General features: G+C 46.8%; 2 protein-coding genes across 2 annotated transcripts in view; one reads left to right on the top strand and one right to left on the bottom strand.

Annotated features, from left to right (window-relative positions):
- IPPK (inositol-pentakisphosphate 2-kinase) overlaps nt 1-8,809 on the top strand; it is a 66,405-nt gene extending 57,596 nt beyond the window's left edge. Inside the window, exons 12-13 of the mRNA XM_053577700.1 lie at nt 1,548-1,627; nt 7,339-8,809. Of these exons, the coding sequence (XP_053433675.1) occupies nt 1,548-1,627; nt 7,339-7,564 (306 nt within the window). The 3' untranslated portion in view covers nt 7,565-8,809. The remainder of the gene's footprint in view (nt 1-1,547; nt 1,628-7,338) is intronic.
- A 138-nt stretch (nt 8,810-8,947) lies between these two features.
- The window catches only part of CENPP (centromere protein P), a 274,112-nt gene continuing 261,775 nt past the window's right edge, over nt 8,948-21,284 (bottom strand). The window contains exons 6-8 of the mRNA XM_053577754.1: nt 14,389-14,468; nt 11,527-11,618; nt 8,948-10,725 (exon numbers count right to left, since the gene is read on the bottom strand). Coding sequence (XP_053433729.1) covers nt 10,595-10,725; nt 11,527-11,618; nt 14,389-14,468 — 303 coding nt within the window. The 3' untranslated portion in view covers nt 8,948-10,594. The remainder of the gene's footprint in view (nt 10,726-11,526; nt 11,619-14,388; nt 14,469-21,284) is intronic.

Genomic DNA, 21,284 nt, shown 5'->3' with positions numbered 1-21,284 from the left:
ACTGCTAGTGTGCTAGGCTCACTTCCTTTTTTATAACTGGTGCATTTTTGTAAAAGTGAGAACTATTCAATCTTAAAAAATTCAAACAATATATGAAAGTCCAAACTAGAAAAGGAGAAAAATGCCTCAAATTTTGCTCTGTAGAGGTGATGATTGTGAACATTTTGGTGACTGTCCTTTTGGATTGCACCCTGCCTGTCTAATACACACATGAGCACAAGCATGGCTTTATGTGAGTTGGGTCCTAGAGAGCATGGCATGTGTTAAATTGGTGGCCCTGCCAGCTGTTCCTCCAGGTCAGGAGGTAAGCCAGGAGCACTTGATGGAGGGCACAAACTTCAGAGCCTAAGTACTCCCTTGAGTTCCAGCCCTGCCATCAACTAGCAGGGTATGGGGACCGGTTGGTCTCTGTGTCTGTCTCCTTATCTGTAAAGGACACTGCCAGGCTGCTGTGAGGATGAAGTGAGTGAGTTAACACACATATAGTCTGTAGATGGTGTGACATTCTGGTGTGCAGAATGTTTTCTAAACAACACTTTCCTGAACATCTTGTGCGCCCGTCTTCTCAGAAGTGTCAGGGGATGCTTGCTCAATACCATTAGTGTGGCCAACATACTGTAGCTGAGACAGCTGGCTGCATTTCCTTCCAAAGGCAGACTGTGGTGACTTTCCTGAAGACAGGTCATAAGTTTCAGGGTCTGGAATTAGGATACTTGCAGTGAGAGGTCAGAGGGCTGGGCCGGCCCCTGATGAGCCCTTTGGCTGGCAGCTGCCTCAGGTGCTCTCATAGTGGGGACTTCCTAATTGCCTTGTTCCGTGTCACCCATACTTCTTTTTTTTTTTTTTTTTTGATACAAGAGTCTCACTTTGTCGTCCTTAGTAGAGGGCCGTAGCATCATAGCTCACAGCTTCCTCAAACTCTGGGGCTCAAACAATTCTCTTTTGCCTTACCCTCCCGAGTAGCTGCGACTACAGACACCTGCCATAATGCCCGGCTATTTTTAGAGATGGGGTCTCACTCTGGTTCAGGCTGACTTCAAACCCATGAGCTCAGGCAATCTACCCACCTCGGCCTCTCAGAGTGTTAGGATTGTAGGCATGAGCCACAGTGTCCGGCCTGTCACCCACACTTCTAACCTCATCCTCAGGTTTTGTTTTGTTTTTGAGACAGAGCCTCAAGCTGTCGCCCTGGGTAGAGTGCCATGGCATCACAGCTCACAGCAACCTCCAACTCCTGGGATCAAGTGATTCTCCTGGGCTCAAGTGATTCTCCCCACCTCCCAAGTAGCTGGGACTACCGGCACCCACCACAATGCCCGGCTATGTTTTGTTTTTGGTTGCAGCCATCATTGTTGTTGGGCAGGCCCAGGCTGGATTCGAACCCACCAGCTCAGGTGTATGTGGCTGACACCTTAGCTGCTTGAGCCACAGACGCCAATCCTCATACCCAGGTTTTGTCATAGGAGCCAGTTCTTGTACCTGGTGGGTGGGAAAGCTGTGTTGGTGCCATGGCTTACTGTGTGACTGGAGCTGACCTCTTCCTGCAGGTGCAGCAGTACAGAGTGGCCATGACTGCCAAGGACTGCTCCATCATGATCGCACTCTCCCCTTGTCTACAGGATGCAAGGTGAGGCGTCATGTCACTTGTCCTTGGTTTAACAGAGTTTTGTGGGTTAACAGGACAATCAGTTTCCCCATATTTAGAAACTCCCTTACAGGATCATGAGATCATTACCTCTTTGGCCTACTTGATATCATGGAGCTTATTAACTCTTAATTCTTTAGAAGTTTGTAATTCAAACAGACATTTATGGAGAGTAACTAAAAAATATTGTTTCATTACATTGAAAATTACGATTAATTTTCCAAGAAAATCCCCTAGGGATTCAAATGCAGTGTGGAGATTGTGTTGCACATTCCTTTCTCTCAAAACAACCCAAGCACCTGCCCGGCCACGAGGTCTGGGACGTGGTGTAGGTTCTCATGAGTGTGTTCCTTAGTCTTCTAACAGGTCAGCGTGATGGGCCAACTTTTTAACCATCACAGTTATTTGAAAGCCTTTAGTCAACACATTGTTTGAGTAACCAGCTTGCATGTGGTCTCTTTCCCTGAATGTTGCTTTTTTTGTCCTGTCCCCTCTTTTATTTTTAGGAATTCAGGATAAACCTGATAATCACCTTACAATCATTAGACAGCATCTCCAGGGTGCCAAAGCCTACACCCAGTATGTACACAATATTCCACGTTCTTCTAACGTGTTCTCAGGGCAAGATGACCTTGGTTGCTGGCTGCCAACCTCTCATTTTTCTGATGCTTTTGAACTAAACAGTTCCCAGGTTTCTTATTCCCTGGCAGGCACAGAATTGTCCACTTTCCAATAAGAAATACTGAGGAACATTATAGGGCATAACTGAAATACGGTTGTTCTGTTCCGCTGAAAACACCTTCATCCCCTAAGAAAATGTCGCCAGTGCTTAGTTATGAGGAACCCTTAGCTGGATCAAGGTGGTAGTGTTAGATGAGCGAAAACCATAAAGACACTATATTCACTAACCTTTCTTACCGAGAGTGCAGGTGGGAAATGGCAAGTGCTTGAATGCAAGGTGCTCAGGTAAAGTTGCCAAAAAGGTTTGTTCAGAGATGAACGGAGGGGTGTGAAAGGCCACTGAAGGTCAGACACACTGTTTACCCTTCCAGCGCAATGCACAAGGGGGTCAAAATGGAAATGTTGCAGGAGGGGAGGCCTGAGGGCCTAGGGTTCTTACTGTACTCTGACCAACTGCTCAGCTGAAACCGACATGCTAGGAGCGGGCAGAAGGGTATGTCCAGAAGGTTGTAAGCCTCTGGCCTGTCAGACTTGGGGTGGAGGTGCAAGGATCGTCATCCATTAGGCACTACGTGTAGTTCTTTCTTGACAGAGACAAAGGGAATGTTTCAGGTTTATTAGAAAAAATAGGGACAGACTGTTAGTGGCTTGAAGGTGAAACAGTAAGAAACAGTAAGACACAGGACAGGGCAGGATTTCAGGGATGTGAACAGCTGGGCACAGTGGAAGAGCTCAACCTGACTCAGTTCTACCCTTTACCTCTGTTACCAAAGATTTGAGAGAAAAAAAGGATATTCAGTGTAGAGAGGATGAAATAAAATGGGCATCCCACTTGGCGTGGTGTGACTTTGAATAGGACATTTGCACAAGATTTCACTGCAAGAACTCAGATCTGTGGAACCCTTCAAGGTCCTAACACCATGGGGATTGACCTGCTGCATGATTTGAAAAATCAGTCTTAATGTACAAAGCAAGGAAATTATTAGATTATGTCACACTCATTTGCTTATTGAAGTTGTATTTGGGGTCCTTTATTTGTCTTTTAACATCCTGAGCACTTTCTCAGGTTGAGGAGCTCATTTCATGATGCACCAAGAAATGCACTGATAAATGTGAGCTAAAGGCTGGGTGAGCTGTGGGTGCTTGTAGTCCCAGGTAGTCAGGGGGCTGAGGCAGGAGGATCACTGGAGCCTCGAGTTCAGAGTTACAGGGAGGTATGATCATGCCACCGGACTCCAGCCTGGGCAACAGAGTGAGACCCTGTCTCTAAAAATAAGAATTTAAAGATGGGAGATAAGGATGGCGCCTATGACTCAAAGGAGTAGGGTGCCGGCCCCATATACTGGAGGTGGTGGGTTCAAACCCGGCCCTGGCCAAAAAAAAAATTGAGGCCTGCTTGGGTTGGCACCTATGGCTCAAGCTGCTAAGGCGCCAGCCACGTACACCTGAGCTGGCGGGTTCGAATCCAGCTCAGGCCCGCCAAACAACAATGATGGCTGCAACCAAAAAATAGCCGGGTGTTGTGGCGGGCGCCTGTCATCCCAGCTACTTGGGAGGCAGAGGCAGGAGAATCGTTTGAGCCCAGGAGTTGGAGGTTGCTATGAGCTGTGATGCCACAGCACTCTACCCAGGGCGACAACTTGAGGCTCTGTCTCCAAAAAAAAAGAGACTCCATTTCTATTAAAAGAAAAAACTGAGGCAAGCGGATTGCCTCAGCCCAAGAGTGGAGGTTGCTATGAGCTATGATGATACCACAGCAATTGCCCAGGGGCAACAGATTTAGACTCTGTCTCAAAAAAAAAAAAAAAAATTAAAAAAAATCTTAAATCAATGTTGATGAAACACTTAAGATTGGGAATGCTTTCAATTATCCTTCCTTTGTCCTTAATTTGTTTTATCTCCCATTTTTTTTTTTTTTTTTGAGACAGAGTCTCAAGCTGTCGCCCTGGGTAGAGTGCCATGGCATCACAGCTCACAGCAACCTCCAACTCCTGGGCTCAAGCGATTCTCCTGTCTCTGCCTCCCAAGTAGCTGGGACTACAGGCACCCGCCAGCTCAGGTGTATGTGGCTGGTGCCTTAGCCGCTTGAGCCACAGGCGCCGAGCCAGGAGTCTCACTTTTTGCTCAGGCTGGTCTCAAACTCGTGAGCTCAAACAATCCACCCACCTCGGCCTCCCAGAGTGCTAGGATTATAGGTGTGAGCTACTGTGCTCAGCCAGATCTTTTTAAATCTTCAATGTGACATGTTTAAAATATGCATATATAAGCTTTGTGTTTGAAAAACTTTGCCAGTTAGACATGAACCTAGACTTTGGGGAAGTTAAACATCTAGAAGTTTAAAATTCTGTGATCAAGTTAAAAGGGATGGAGACCTTAAAATTTTGACATGTATTTGTGGAGGATTCTGAAGAGGAAGGAAAGTGGGCCCTGCCTTGGGAAGGCCACCTTATCTGTGGAGATTGGTTCCCAAGGTGAGAGCAGGGGGCCATGGGCCAAGGTGCTATGAGCAGCCCAGACCCCACCTGGCAGAGTGGAGGGAGGCAGTTGTGGCTTGAAGTGGCAGCAGACAAGTGGAGAGTAGACAGGCACAGCCACTTTGCATGCTTGGAGAAGGGTCTTCAGAGGGCAATGGATGCCAGACAGGAAGCTTCCCCTTGGAGAACACCCCTGGGTGCAGGGGCATTTGAGCATCCGGGGTGTGTGCTCAGGTGGCTTGGTCTGCTCTGAGGAATGTGCACAGAGGCTGTAGTTATGACATTCCAGGGAGTGGGGACCCTGGCCTGGGGAGTGGTGCTCTAGAACTCAGAGATAAACTAAGGCTGGAGTTTGTCACTAGCCATCTTTGCATCCTTGAGATGCACAGTATACCCCTGAGACTAAATTTGAATCCGTAAACTTTAATTGATATACAGCTCATAGATAGATCAACTATGTGGAAACTTCTCACACCACATAAAATAAAGGCTTCCCCAGCTCTGCTCTGCTGTTTCTGTCCTGTCATAAAAGAAAATGGCTTAAGTCGGTTCTGCCTTCCTGTCACTACAGATGTTTGACCTTTTGGGATTTTGGAACTGCAGGAAGGGCCGCTCACGGCCTCCCATCCCTCAACCCTGCTCCTCCCTTTGATTCCTGTTCCAAATACAGCGTGGACAGCGGGCTTCTCCAACTCGCTCCCTAGTGTCTGTGGAGGCCACTGGTCCTCCTGGACACCTTCCCAAATGGTCAGTTGTCTGGCCAAGGGCAGCTCCTCTGCAGCCAGCTGGCCATCCCAGCCCCACGCTCCAAGGCTGCCAGAGGGCATGCTCATGGCATGAGGGAGAGTTGTGTCCTTGGGAGTCTCCCACCTGGACTCAGCCCCAGGGCTGCTGAGGAGAGGGCTTGTGGTTGCCCAGGTGGTCAGCCCTTCCCCAGGAGCTGCTTAAAAGACCCTTCCTATCGTTATGCATGTCATCTTGTCAGGTGCTGCACTTCTGACACAAGAATTGGGGTGTGTTTTAAAATACGCAGCCCTGGGCGGCACCCATAGCTCAGTGGGTAGGGCGCTGGCCACATACACTGAGGCTGGTGGGTTTGAACCTGGCCTGGGCCAGCTAAAACAACAATTGCAAAAAAAAAAACCCAAAAAACAAAAAAACAAAAAAAAATAGCTGGGCCTTGTGGAAGGTACCAGCTATTTGGGAGGCTGGGGTAAGAGAATCGCTTAAGCCCAACAGTTTGAGGTGGCTGTGAGCTGTGACACCATGGCATTCTACTGAGGGCACCATAGAGAGACTCTGTCTCAAAAAGAAAAGAAAGAAAAATACATAGCCCTTGTCATGAACCAGAAGTGGGGACTATCCTGGCCTGGCTACCCCAAGCTCAGCTCTTAGGCCCCGGAGCTGAGTGGTGCCTTGGACTTCAGTCAGGGTGAGCTGCAGGCCCTTCCATTTGCCAAAGCGAGGCTCAAGACTTTATTTGCTTAAATGAGTTATTTGCTGTTTTTTACCATTCAGGAGAGAGTAGTTTATCACCCCAGAAACTGAATCAGGATTCATTTTTCCTATAAACAGGTCTCTGTTTATTCCTCTGAGCAGGAATTTAGTGAGTCTGGGCCTTGATTGTATCACCAGAACAGGAACACATGTCAGCATTTCCTCTCCCAGGCAGGGCTTCTGAAATTGGTGTTTTGTCTGTCGATTTCTAAATCTAGAACAGTAGTAAGTGTGGGGAAACCAGAACCCCAGAGTACTGCTCTTGGGCTAATGGGAATTACATAATTATGTAGCCCATCATTCAAATGCTGACTATATGCTGAGTACTTCAAGAACAAAGTAGGATACACAGCAATGTTAGTGCAAGATTCAGAGTTCTTCTGAAAGCATTTTTAGGTACAAATAATTGTCCATATGTTGTTGTAAGCACATGACTTGATTATTCTGATGTTTATGAAAGTCACAAAACTAAGCCCTGAGAATCAAAATCCAAGGCACTAAGAATTTGAGAATAAAACATGAAACCAGGCCTCTCTCCAAATGTGAAGAGCATAAAGGACCATGAGTTTCTCATAAGACATGGGAAAGTCACATAAAGAGAAGTCTGTTCTCAACATTTCCTCCATTTGGCTGTTGAATGGCCAGACTGACTTTTACTTTTTCTTAGGTTTTGTGATACTTGGCTCACGATAAAGTGACTTTTTCAGCATCATTTATACCACTGGGATGGGGGAATATCACTCACATATTCCACATAATTGCTTTTCCATCTTCCAGTCCTTTAACCCTCTCTTGTCTGGTGTGGTGTGCACTGGCCTGTATCACAGTAGGCACTTCCCAGGCAGAACCTTCACTGGCAGCACAGACAGAGGTCCAGTGCACACGGGCAGCACAGACAGGAACAGTGTGCACAGGCAGTGCGCACAGGTGGCGCAGAAAGAGGTACAGTGCACACAGATGCACAACATGGGTGCTCTCTGTGAGCTGGGAGGAGAGGATTTGGAAGGTTTGTGTGTTCTGAAATTGTTTTTTTACTTGCAGTTCTGATCACAGGCCTGTCATTCCTTCATCGAGGTCCAGGTTTGCCTTCTCCATGTCCGTGTTGGATCTTGACCTCAAGCCCTATGAGAGCATTCCTCATCAGTATAAACTGGACAGCAAGATAGTCAACTATTATTCAAAGACTGTACATGCCAAAGACAACGCTATGATGTCGACTCGGTTCAAGGAAAGAGAAGATTGCACATTAGTTCTCCACAAGGTCTAACTTGTTTCCTGCAGTGTCTTTGAAACTTGAACATAGAATGTGAAGGTTGAATGATAAGAGCTATTTTCTATTGTGTTGGGTGACTTTTGGTTGTGAATGTTTTTGCTTTTAACCCCTGTTGAGGTGGGTTTGCCTCTTGGAGACATGAATTGAAGAGCACTAGAAACATCTTCCAGAACAAGGAATGTAGGACGTTGAATGTGGTATCCCAGGAAGCTGCTTACATTCTTAAAATGGAAGTGTCCGTTAAGCTCTGGGAAGACATTTTGGGGAGTTCTTCCTTCTCAACCAGGGCTCATATCTAATTGTCTACTAAGAAAGCCTTATTATAAGCCCCAAGGTTTGGATCTGCCATCACCAGACTCCTAACATAGAAAACTTGAATTGTCACATTTTACACTTTGGACTTTTAAGAAAACATGGATACTACTGGAACTTTCCCCAGCTGAGTTACTTGGTCACTTTTTCAAAGCAACCCACACATCAACACAGGTTTTTAGGTGGTTCCCTGCTGCACAGCGTGATCTTGAGGTTAGTGTGGCTATCGGTTCTGAGTGGTCTAGACTCAGGGTCCCCATGGAGGTGCTGAAACCCATGGCTTTGCAAAGGGGCAGCAGGGAGCACAAGACTCAGGTCAGGATGGACACCACTCATGCGAGCACTGACTTTTTTTCTGCTTTATGATTTTAACTTTAGGGGCGATAAGGTGTTCTTTCCCACTTGAAATTGCTGCTGTAGAGCTGGAAGCAGAGCTGTAACTTGCTGAGCTGCCTCTGACAGCTCAGTACTTCCCTGGCACTCTGGTGTTTCAGGTGGCTGAAGAGCACGTTTTCCCCTCTTCCCAGACTGAATTCCTCCCTTGGGTGTTTGCTTTGAGACATGTTGGGTTTGAGGGCCCCAAGGCCTTGCCTGTTCCCCTGCTAGGGCTGAAGGCCCTGCTCTGGAAGATGAACAATTCTTGGCTGGTGCCAAGAGGGATCTTGTTGGGGTCACCAAAGTGTGCCCAGCTGCTATGAAAACTGTTGGGAATTTTGGCTTCAGTTTTTTATTCTATGGTAGGTTGTATAGACTGATTATTTATATCATTGTTTTGAGGGACTAATGAAGGCTTATTGTAACATATAATATTAGTAAAACCATGGAATTATATGAAAATACTACATGAAAAAGGAAAATATTTTGCTGACTGTAAATTTTTGTGGGAAATTTTGTGATAACTTGAGAATTACACTTGTTTGAATCAAGCCAATTCTTAGAGAATTTATTGTTCAATTCTGTCCTAATATTTACTTCTAATTTTATTCTACACTCAGAGGTGCAAAAACGATACTTACGCATTTGGCCACTTTTATTGTTCCTTTATGATTTCAAATGAAATCTCTCATGCACAAGAGCTGTCTAGAAAGTATTCAGCCAGGTATGTCTCTATTTTTCTTTTTTTTTGGAACAGTCTCACTATGTCGCCCTGGGTAGAGTGTCCTGGCGTCACAGCTCACAGCAACCTCAAACTCCTGGGTTAAGTGATTCTCTTGCCTCAGCTTCCCAAGTAGCTGGGAGTACAGGCGCCCGCCACAATGCCTGGCTATTTTTTGTTGCAGTTGTCATTGTTGTTTAGCTGGCTTGGGCTGGGTTCGAACCTGCCACCCTTGGTATATATGGCTGGCGCCATAACCACTGGCTACAGGCACCGAGCCTATGTTTCTATTTTTCATATTACATGACTGGATACTTTCTGGACAGCCCTTATATGTGTTGTGTGTTCTGGGATAGGGGGATTTGGAGACTAAGAGATGTGATGGAGCTCATGTGCTCACGGACAAGGTGTAGGCCCTGGAAAGTGTGGAAGGAAGTGGCTGTCAGTACTGTTTTGACCTGAGGTGTGTAGTTTGCTGTTGCTGGGCTACTGGCACTGAGGATGATGTTGTGTGTAGAGACTTTAGGGTCCTGGGTTCAATTGCACACACAGGGAGCATCTCGCCTGTGTGTAGTGCTTTGGAACCTGGCCCCTCAGGAAGGCGGGCCAGGTGCTTAGGTCCTCTGTGACTATAAGCATTACTGCCAATCACAGGACTCAAACTTGGCTTCACTGGATAAGATGAAAACAAAGTTTTTAGGGAAGAAGAGAAAATAGATGGAGTACTCTATTCTAGACATTCTTGGGTCCCCTAAGCCCTGTGCTTGGAGGAGCCCTTGAATCTAGCAGGTGCTGTTGCTATGGACATGTCTCTGGCCTCTGCCCTGAACCTGCACTGCTGCTTTGTCCAGGCTCCTTGGTGGCCCCGATTGGTCTGAAACAATATGCTTTCACTGACTTGAACATTACAGTGGGCAACTCCTGTATTCACCAAGGTCATGGTTGTTTATAGCATGTCTGAGGCTATCCATGCAGCACTTATAGAGACTTGGTGGGTCTTTAATGAAGAACTCTGTTTCCTTTGTGCCATGGCCCTGTGTGAAGGGAGCAATGCTGTCTTTGCTGTTTATGGCATTTCTTTTTTTAAGCTAATGGCTCCACATTTTTATGGAAGACCAAGAAGTGTCAGGATTGCTGAGAGACGCTGCACTTGCCTCACAGGGCTTCTTTGCACACCAGGAGGAGGAATAAGGCTCCACAGGCAACTGCCTTGAGAGCCACCATGTGGCAGGAGCCAGGAGATGGTGGCTTCTCCCAGCCTGACTGAGTGGCAGCCATCTCCCCAGTAGACTTGGTATGAGGCATAGGTGGGTGGGGACACAGAGCCTCCCTGTACAACCAAGGATGGACAACCACTCTTAGTACATTTTCTCAAATGTTAAGCTTATTTAAAAAAAAAAAAATACACTAGACATGTCACTTTTATTTGGCATTTTCTACCTAAATTGCAGTGTTTATTTTTCATGTTGTGAGAGTATATACAGTGTGCCATAACTGCATAGACAGCATGTTTTAATGGTGTGGTTTCTAAGTGGAAAATAGCAAATGTTTATACTAAATAAATTTGTGTGCTTTTAAATGCAGCATCTTATTCCTACACGTTCACAGTTTCGGAACTAGTTGTTTTCCTCTGTGCAAAGCAATTTTATCAGGCTTTCTAGAGCAACTTCAATTCCAAGCACTTCTAGCAGGGTTCGGAAGCGGAGAGGAGCAGCTTCTATGACTCTGTTCTTGTCCAGTGTTAGGGCTACAAAGAAAACATAGACCAAGTAAGAAACTTCAAAGTGATGGCTTCTGGTTTTATGTTTACTCTTGGTGTTAGCATCCCTGTGACCCTTTCCTCTTTTTGACTGGCCATATGAACGGGAAGTATGCTAGAGATGGGAGAGGGGAGGATATGAGTGGAAACCTTCACCTGTAGCAGGAGGCACAGAGCACGGATGTTCCCTGTGCATTCAGCCCAAGAAGGCCCTATGGGGGAAGCAGTCACCTCTGTGGTTTCTGAGTAATTATTGATAAGAATATTTAAAAAACTGGCTCGGTGCCTGTAGCTCACTTAGGAGCTCTGGCCACATGCACTGGGGCTGGTAGGTGTGAACCCAGCCCAGGCCTGCCAAACAGCGACAACTATAACAAAAAACAAACAAACAAAAAAATACCTGGGCATTGTTGCGGGCTCCTATAGTCCCAGCCACTTGGGAGGCTGAGGTAAGAGAATCGCTTAAGCCCAAGAGTTTGAGGTTGCTGTGAACTGTGATGCTATGGTATTGAGGGCGACATAGTGAGACTCTGTCTAAAAAAAAAAAAAAATTAAAAAAACTGATGTACAAAGTACATTAATGAGATTTTCAACCTTTTTTTTTTGGTTGGGGCTGGGTTTGAACCCACCGTCTCTGGCATATGGGGCCGGCGCCCTATTCCTTTGAGCCACAGGCACCACCCGAGATTTTCAACTTTTGATTTTTGCCATGTGAAACCAGATGAATAAATAGGTTGCCTTGTCGGACACATTGAGAAGTCACTTAGAACATCCACATCCAGTCCCTACCTCGTTGTGGGACTTTGGTGAGAAGATCTAGCTTTGGTGAAACCTTCCCTTCTTCATCTATTTGTATCTTCCATATAATTAATAATTCAAACCTGGAAAAAGAGGTTAAATATATCATTTATGTGCTTCTTAAAATCTGGTTAAGGCAGAGCGTGGTGGCTCATGCCTGCAATCCTAGTACTCTCAGAAGCCAAGGCCAGCAGATCACCTGAACTCAGGAGTTCAAGACCAACGTGAGCAAGAGTGAGACTCTGTCTTTATTAAAAATAGGAAAACTAGCTGGGTGTTGCGGCGGTGCCTATGAAGAGCTAATTAGGAGGCTGAGGCAAGAGGATCACTTGAGCCCAGGAGTTTGAGGTTGCTATGAGCTATGATACCAGGAACATAGAGGGCACTCTATCCAGGGAAAGGGTGACAAAGTGAGACTCTGTCTCAAAGGAAAGGAAGGGAGGGAGAGGAAGAGGAAGGGGAAGAGAAAGAAAGAGAAAGAAAGAAAAAGAGAAAGAAAGGATCTTGGGAAGGAGAGGTTGTCCTGGGTTATTCAGATGGGCTCTGTGTGACCACAAGGGTCCTTATGAGAGGGAGGCAGGGGGTTTAGAGTCGATAGCAGGGGAGCTGACAATGGAATCAAGAAGTTGGAGTGACACACTCAAGGGGCCAAGAGTAGTGGCCTCTAGATCCTAATAAAAGGCAAGGAAATGTTTTCTTTCCTGAAGCCTAGAGGCAGAGAGAAATACCCAGGCAGTGGGAAAATCCAGGGAGTATTAAAGAACAAATGATTTGATATCATAATCCCAAAAGTGCTTGGGAGGCCAGCTTGGTGGCTCACTCCTGTAATCCTAGCACTCTTGGAAGCTGAGGCCAGCAGATCACCTGAACTCAGTAGTTTAAGACCAGCCTGATCAAGTAGATCAAGACCAGCCCAGGAGTTTGAGGTTGCTGTGAGCTATGACACCAGGGCACTCTTCCCAGAGCAAGGGTGACAAAGTAAGACTCTTGTCTCAAAGGGAAGGGAGGGGAGGAAGAGAGGAAGAGGAAGGAAAAGGGAAAGAGAGAGAAAGAAAGAAAGAGAAGAAAGGAAGAAAAGATCTTGGGAAGGATAGCAGGGGAGGTGACAGTGGAATCAAGAAGTTGGAGTGACACACTCAAAGGGCCAAGAGCAGTGGCCTCTAGATCCTAAAAAAAGGCAAGGAAGGGCGGCGCCTGTGGCTCAAGGGGTAGGGCGCTGGTCCCATATGCCGGAGGTGGCAGGTTCAAACCCAGCCCCGGCCAAAAAAAAAAAAAAAAGGCAAGGAAATGGATTCTCTCGTGAAGCCTGGAGGCAGAGAGAAATACCCAAGGAGTATTAAAGAAAGAACAAGTGGCTAGGTGCACTCCTGAGGGTGCCAGCCACATACACCAAGGCTGGCAGGTTCAAATCCAGCCTGGGCCTGCCAAACCACAATGACAACTGCAACCAAAAAGTAGCTGGGTGTTATGGTGGGTGCCTGTAATCCCAGATACTTGAGAGGCTGAGGTAAGAGAATTGCTTGAGCCTCTCAAGCTCAAAATAAATAATAAATAACAAGTGACTAGCTATCCCAATCCCAAAAGTGCTTGTGAGGCCAGCTTGGCAGCTCATGCCTATAATGCAAGCTATGATGCCAGGGACTCTACCCAGGGTGACAGAGTGAGACTGTGTCTCAAAAAAATAGAAAAATATGGTTAAAAGACTAACCTGTTACAAGCACTAGGTCTCTTAACTGCCTATGCTAGGATCCCTTGGTCCTAAAGACATCAATCCGCAGACAAATAAAAAATACAGTTAGTTACACAGGAAAATGGAAATTAGGACCACAGTAAGATACTGCTTTGTTTCCACTACACTGGTAAAAATTAGTATATAACCCAAGTTAGAGAATACAGAGCAATAGGAACTTATACATTACCAGAGGTCAGCAATTAAAGGCTGATGAACAGCCTAAGTGGGACTATAGATTGGTAACTACTTTGAAAATAATCTGACATGGACAGAAAGCTGAACACATATCTGCCCTGTGACCTAGGAATTTCATTTCTAGGGATATGAGCCCAAGGGAAGCTTGTGTGCTGTGTCAGGAGGCATGGGCCAGAATGAAGAACCCAAATGCTCACCACCTAAGAATGCAAAATGACACTGGTAATTCACCCACGAGGACAAGAGTAGTAAAAAATGGACTATAGCTACATGTGACACCAGAGGAGGCTGATGTTGACAAAGGCAAGTCCCAGAAGCCTGCAGAACAACCACACTATTTTAAAGGCTTGAAAACTGATGTTTTTTAGGCTTCAAACACGGTCATAAAAGTACACACTGACAAATATATGTAATCACATGTACAAACAAAGGCAATTGGATGAAAAATAGAACATGTGGACAGCGGTTCTGGGCATAGCACAGGCCAGGGAAGTACCCATGGCCGATGAAGGGAATGGCTGTGAAGCCAGAGCCCTGAACCTGCTCTCCCCTGCTTTTTCCAACTGCTTAGCTTCTTGGGGGCTCTCCATTCACTACTGGCTTCTCTCCTTCCATTTCTAAATAATAGCAGCTCCACCCACATCTCCACCTCCTGGCCTCCCTTCCTTGCTCTGCTTAAGGGCACCATGTGAAACTGTGACCCACTGGCCCTGGGACAGACAGGCATTTTTCTCCTGCAGCCCAGCACTCCCTCTCACACTCTGCAAACATTTACAAAAGTAACATTTACAGGGTGTGTTCCACCCCTAATCTCTTCCAGTGTTGGAATATATCTGGTGTGATGAGCTTCAGTTCTTGGTTAGGTGGTTTATACTTTTATGTTCTACTTATAATCCTTATTTTAAGAGGAAACAGGGCCGACTCACCCCGGCTGGCTGGCATTCCGGATTGCCATGTAGTGGGAGGAAACCCCCTCTGAGAGGTGCACAGTATCTGGATACTTTTCCTGTGTGGGGAGAATAAATGTTTATGGATAGATCTATTGGGGAGGAGCAAGGGGCCACAGGATGGGCACAGAAACGCTCTTCTAGGTGAGTGGCTGAAAATTAGAGTCTGAGTGTCATACACACCATCTGATGATGCCAACTACCCTCCTGCTCTTTCTGTCATGCACAACCACCCGATTCTAGATCTTTCCATAGCATCGCGGCCTCCAGGTTCCCACAGATGTCACTTCCCCCAGTGTTAACATTTTATGTAACTATCCCACAACTTGTTCCAATTCTGTTTTTTCATTCTTTTCCACCTGAGACAGTTCCTTGGTCTACGGAGGACTGGTCAGGTGACTCCCCAAGCTAAAAGACTGTTACTCAGACAGTCTTAGCATCTGACCTTAAAAGCCTTTCAAACTGAGGGTCTACAAAGGCTATGGCCATCTCCTGCTGCAGTGGACACTCCTAGCCTGACCAGCCTCAGGGCACACCCAAGTGTCTCCCAGCCCACGCATCCTTCCTCACATATGGACCCTGCCCACATACCCAGACTGTGCCTAGTGGAGGCTTGTGGCTCCTGCTGAAATAAGGGAAAGTGCATGGTATTCTCATGAAGCTGAGATGACATACCATTTTAGAGTCAAAGGCATTCTCTAACATAGGATAACAAAGTGGAATTTCACAAAGGTCTAGCTTATACAGGGGTTTTCCTCCATATAATATGCTAATTATGGACATGCTTGTTTCTGTTACTCAAGAGCAGGACCTGGGAGCCCCTGGCACACCAGAACTGTCACATTACCTGGATCATTACAACAAAGCCTCTCTAGGAATCTGAACAGAAGACACATACTCAAAATCAGTAAGGGTAACAGGGGCCATCTCAGTTTTTAAGAACTGTCTTTCTGGGCTGCGCCTGTGGCTCAGTCGGTAAGGCGCCAGCCCCATATACCGAGGGTGGTGGGTTCAAACCCGGCCCCGGCTGAACTGCAACCAAAAAATAGCCGGGCGTTGTGGCGAGCGCCTGTAGTCCCAGCTACTTGGGAGGCTGAGGCAAGAGAATCGCTTAAGCCCAGGAGTTGGAGGTTGCTGTAAGCTGTGTGATGCCATGGCACTCTACCGAGGGCGATAAAGTGAGACTGTCTCTACAAAAAAAAAAAAAAAAAAAGAGCTGTCTTTCTGTCTGCTCTTGTGAAGAGAGATTACAGGGGTAATATGACAAAAGACTTTTACCCTAGGCTCCACTATAAGATGTGGAGTTCCTGGGACCAATCTTTGAAAGACATTCCCTTTTCTTTTTTCTTAGAGACAGAGTTTCACTTTATTGCCCTTGGTAGAGTGCCATGGCGTCACAGCTCTCAGCAACCTCCAATTCCTGGGCTTAGGCGATTCTCTTGCCTCAGCTTCCCGAGTAGCTGGGACTACAGGCGCCCGCCACAACACCCAGCTATTTTTTTGTTGTTGCAGTTTGGCCAGGCGGGTTTGAACCTGCCACCCTCAGTATATGGGGCTGGAGCCCTACCCACTGAGCCACAGGCACCGCCCAACATTCCCTTTTCTGTCCTCTCATGGTATCTGGTGTAGAAATGGAAGCTTGAGGGCGATGCTTAGTCAGATGCTATCCCAACCGTGACCAAAACCACTGTGATCTCCCCAGCCTTATGCAAAGAGTGAGATGAGGTGAAGTTTCACTTGAGAAATGTCGGCCTGACAGCTTGTCAGAGAATACAAGACGAGGGAGCAGGGCTGAACTCATGGTTGGCAGAGCCTCATAAGGCTGCAGATACGTGCGGTACTGAACCAGATTAGCTCTGCTCAATTGAGGTTGCATGGGGACAAAGATATGTCATAGCTTTTGAATAAACCATCCCCTGTATCAGCGAGCTGTTGCCAGTGTGGGAGGCCAGCGCCTCGTGCACGCAGACCCAACAAAGTGAGAGCACATCCAGACACCTGGCTGAGCCAGCCAGAGGCTGGGGAGAGGGAGCTGGTTTAAGCTTATAGACGATTACTAATTTCAGCAAAATAGTTTTGATGAGAAAATATATACCGAAGTGATTTTTCCTTTAAACCACAGGCTCTTCTAAGTTAATCACAACTGTATGAGGAACATGAAGGAGAGCATGTGAACGTGGCAGTTTGGCTTCTAGGCCGTGCTCAGCAGCACTTGGGACTCCCTGTGACGGCTGGGGCCTGGGCCGGCTCCAACTTGGGGCCCAGAGACTCAGCCTCTAAGCACAACAGAGCAGATCTGAGCGATCTCCATGGCCAGGCCTCTGCTTGTGAACAAAAGCAGGGTTTAAATGAGGTACTTTCATTAAAAAATTAAAATGAAATTATTCTCTTTAGTTCTGTAAATAAAGTCAAAGGTAGAAATGCTAACATTAGGAAGAGGTCAGGCATTCAGTATGTTTCTGTAGAACTTTTTTGGGACTGTGTGCAAAGTTTCTTTTTTATATAAGTTCATAATGTGGCTCTGTTTATCCAGCTTCCTTTACTTGACTGGTAATCTCAACTATTCAGAGCACACTTGAGAAGAAGGAGGTAGCAATTAAATGCTGATGAACAGCCTAAATAGACCGCAGAAAGAGTGGCAGCCTATTTACAGTCAATGATAATTAGAACTACAAAGGATGGGTCTGACTGAAACATACAGGCAGCTTTGAAGGAGAAGACAGAAAAGTTGTGCAAAATGACATAATTAAATACAAAGTGGGCCTGAGGTCATTTGGCATGAGGTCAGCAGATCTCAACAGCGATTCAGAGTTTCACATATTACTGTATTTGACATTGATAAAAGATGACCAAATATATTTGACATTGATAAAAGATGACCAAATCAGCAAGAAAGAGTTAAGGTGGATATACTCTGATAAGGTGGAGATATGTACAATATATTTTCTCTATATTTCCAATTTATTTATTTATTTTTGAGACAGTCTCACTTTGTCACCATTGGTAGAGTGGTGTGAAGGTCATAGCTCACAGCAACCTTAAACTCTTGGGCTTAAGCGATTCTCTTGCCTCAGCCTCCCAAGTAGCTGGGAGTACAGGCGCATGCTACAACGCCCGGCTATTTTTTGAGACGAGGTCTCAGTCTGGCTCAGGCTGGTCTCAAACCTGAGGGCTCAGGCAATCCACCCACCTCAGCCTCCCAGAGTGCTAAGATTACAGGTATGAGCTACCATGCCTGGCTGTATGTTTCCAGTTTATAATTGGAAAATTATAAACCTGATTTGGAAGGCACCTTAGATAGGTCACATTTTGCCATCAGTATAACCAAGGCCCAGAGGAGGAAAGCACCTGGCTAGGCTCGAGTGAGGGCTCTTCCTAATGGACCTGAGTGGTCTGCACGCCCTGAGAGCTCTGATATATAAGGGAAAATGAACAGGAAGCCTGTGCTTCCACAGATGTTTTCAGGAAGGTTGGGATGGGTATCTGGAGGGGGCCTTGCTGGAGCCCCTGCCGTGCACACTAACAGTTGGCAAGCACAGGCCCTTCCCCGTCTGGAGCCCCTAGTCTTCCAGAGCAGAGCTTGTCCCAAGTGGTTGAGGAATGCTGAGGCAGTGATTCAAATTCGTGTTTGTTCAGCTGCTTGCCACATGCAGGGAGTTTGCATTCAAAAACTCTCCTGGTGCTAATGATAAAAAAATGGTGACTGTGAGAATGTTGGCAATTTGATATCCAGCCCAGTCTTACACTGGAGGCCCAGTGTGCTGCTGCAAAGGTTGCTGGACGCTGGTGCAAAGGGAGAATTTTTAACAAAGCTTTACAGAAAACCACCTTTGTGTTCTGCTTCAGTGCAAAGCCAAAGAGAAGTGCTATATTGCTTGCCCTCTCTGCTTTGTCTCCCACTTAAACAAATGGGAAACCTTGCTTCCTCCCTGTCCCCTACTGCTCCCAAGTCCATCCATGCCTTCTCCCCACCACTATTCCCTGCCCTATGGGAGTCCCAGAAGGGGCAATGGGACTTGATGTACATTTTAATTATTTATTTATTTTTTTCTTTTTGAGACAGAGTCTCAGTATGTCGCCCTCGGTAGAGTGCTGTGGTGTCACAGCTCACAGCAACCTCAAACTCTTGGGCTTAAGCGATTCTCTTGCCTCACCTTCCTGAGTAGCTGGGACTACAGGTGCCTTCCACAATGCCTGGGCTATTTTTGTTGTTGTTGTTTTTCTAGTTGTCATTGTTGTGTAGCAGGCCCAGGCCGGGCTCGAACCTGCCAGCTTCAGTGTATGTGGCTGGTGCCCTACTGAGCTACGAGCGCCAAGCCTTGATGTACATTCTAAAAGACTCTCGCTGTTCCCAGTTTGGGGGCTCTTATTAATAAACATTTATATGTAATTTTTGTATGGACCTATGGGAGGTGGGCACACAGGCTGGTCCCCAGAGCCCAGTCTGATGTCCATTTGGAAAGGATCACACTGATTGTGATTGCTACATGGACATGGTGGGTGGGGTGGGCTAGTTAGGTGGGTGATCGTGTGGCCAGAGTGATGGTGGTGGCCTCAATGTGCTCTGGAGGAGGGGCTGCATCCCTGAGTGTGGGGGCTGGAGAGCTCCTGATCTGGGCAAGGATATGGATGAGGCGCTGTTTGCCTGGTAGGCAAAGTGTATAGGTGGGTCAGGGCTGTGCAGCCAGTAAGATGTGGCATAGCTGTGGAGAGGGGGCCGCGGCAAGGGTGTCCCTCTGCTGTTATGTGCTGAAATCAGCAGAGACACATCTGCTGGACTTGGCAATGTACGGTCTTGGTGGGTGGCTCCACACACAAGGCTTCTGAGACCAGGGCACCAGCCTTGAGAAAGGTTTAGAAATCTGTAAGTATGAGCACTTAAAAGGAAGATGACCTGCCTCATTTCAAAAAGAAAAGTAGCAGATGCCGATCTAGGGTCTTCACATATGTTATTATGCTTATGTTCTTACATGTAATTAGACAGTCAAAATTACAAGTAAATAGGCATTACTGGGGCTCTAGAGCCAGTGTAGCAGCTCTGCCAGGGACAAAGGGCCTTGGTCCCAGCTCAGCTTCTTATTGGCTACAGGACTTTAAGAAATTACTTTCAGTGTGTTTTTAAAATTTAATTTGAAATAATTTTGAAATTACAGAAACAGCATATGAGGAGAATGAGGAGCTGCTGTCCCTGCCTACCGCCTGTCACCTCCCTTGGCACTGTCAAGTGCTATGACAAGTGCTCTTGTCCCTGGACACAGTGGCTCATGCCTGTAATTCTAGCACTTTGGGAGGCTGAAGTGGGTGGATCACCTGAGCTCAGGAGTTCAAGACCAGTCTGAGCAAGTGTAAAACCCCATCTCTTAAAAAATAAAAATAGCTGGGCATTGTGGCTGGCGCCTGTAGTACCAGCTATTTGGGAGGCTGACTGCTTGAGCCCAAGAGTTTGAGGTTGCTGTGAACTATGACACCATGACATTCTCCCGAGGGCAACAAAGTGAGACTCTGTCTCAAAAAAGAAAACAGAAAAACAACAAAAAAACACCCCCCCAAAACCAAAATATAACCATTCAAACCAGGAAGTGCCCCCTCCAGATGTCCCAGCTGTGTCTACTATCTATCTCCTTCGTGTCCCAAGACCCCAGCACAGCCTGTCCTGACAGTCCAGGGGCAGCTGCTGGCGCTACAGACTACTCAGTCCGGGTCTAACACGGTGTCCAGCCGAGGGGATGCTGGGTCAGGAGCTCTGTGGAAACCATACTGTGTGCGACTCAGTGACACACAACCCCACCAGTGTGCTCTGAGGGGCCTCCTCAGACCAGAGTCCGCCCCCTAGTCTGAGTCCCGGTGACAGCTTGAGGCTGCACTAACTGCAGTGAGCGTCACAAAAGGGTGGTTCTGTTTCCATCGTTCCTTCTGCATCTGTGGCTGGCTTTCTACCAGCAGAAAGAGCTTTTCCCTCCTAATTAGTCTGTAGCATTATTGACTCACAGGCTGTAACCTGTGGTGATCACTGCCCGCGGTGATGTGCAGCGGGCACAAGCGGTGCCCTCAGGGACAAGCCCTTACAGGCTGCTCCCTATCGTGCTTTGAGGGCTTTCCATTTGCTGGCAGCACAAGCTGTTCTGGGCTCATTTTGTATTTGCCCAGCTCTAGAATCAAACAGCCAACAATATTTACAGACCACGGCCTGGGCTGGTTGCTCCTGGAGTTTCATTACTTTTAGAACTTTTCAATGGAAAGAGCCAGGAAAGACACACTAGCATGCAGCCATTCCACACCTGTTTGTGCACTCACTAAAAACAAGCAAGCATGGGGGTGGGGGCAGCACCTATGGCTTAGTCAGTAAGGCGCCGGCCCCATATACCAAGGGTGGCGGGTTCAAACCTGTCCTCTGGCCAAACTGCAACAGAAAAATAGCTGGGCCTTGTGGTGGTTGGCTGTAGTCCCAGCTATTCGAGAGGCTGAGGCAGGAGAATTGCCTAAGCCCTGGAGTTGTAGGTTGCTGTGAGCTGTGATGCTACGGCAATCTACCAAGGGCAATAAAGTGAGACTCTGTCTCTAAAAAAAAAACAAGTAAACATGAGCTCATCTGGACAGCCAGGTTCAACTCCTTTCCATGTCTGTAAATTGCTTTGCCAACTGAGAGACCTGCTTCCTGTCAACCTCAGTGAATTTACTTGTTTTACCAGTCAATTTACAATCTCCCTAGAGTGCCTGCGCTCTCCTCACAGCCCTTTCCTTTGCAGGCACCTCAGATCTGCAGAAGGAAGGAAAGGAAGTTGGCAGGAAAGAGCATTCTCTTAAAAAAAAAAGAACAAACCTAAAAACATGCTCAACAGTGAGCTAACACAATGCAGTCATCCATTGGAGACTAA

This window comes from Nycticebus coucang, chromosome 2 (genome assembly GCF_027406575.1).
Source record: "Nycticebus coucang isolate mNycCou1 chromosome 2, mNycCou1.pri, whole genome shotgun sequence".
NCBI lineage: Eukaryota > Metazoa > Chordata > Mammalia > Primates > Lorisidae > Nycticebus > Nycticebus coucang.
This window is presented reverse-complemented; position numbering and strand designations above follow the sequence as displayed.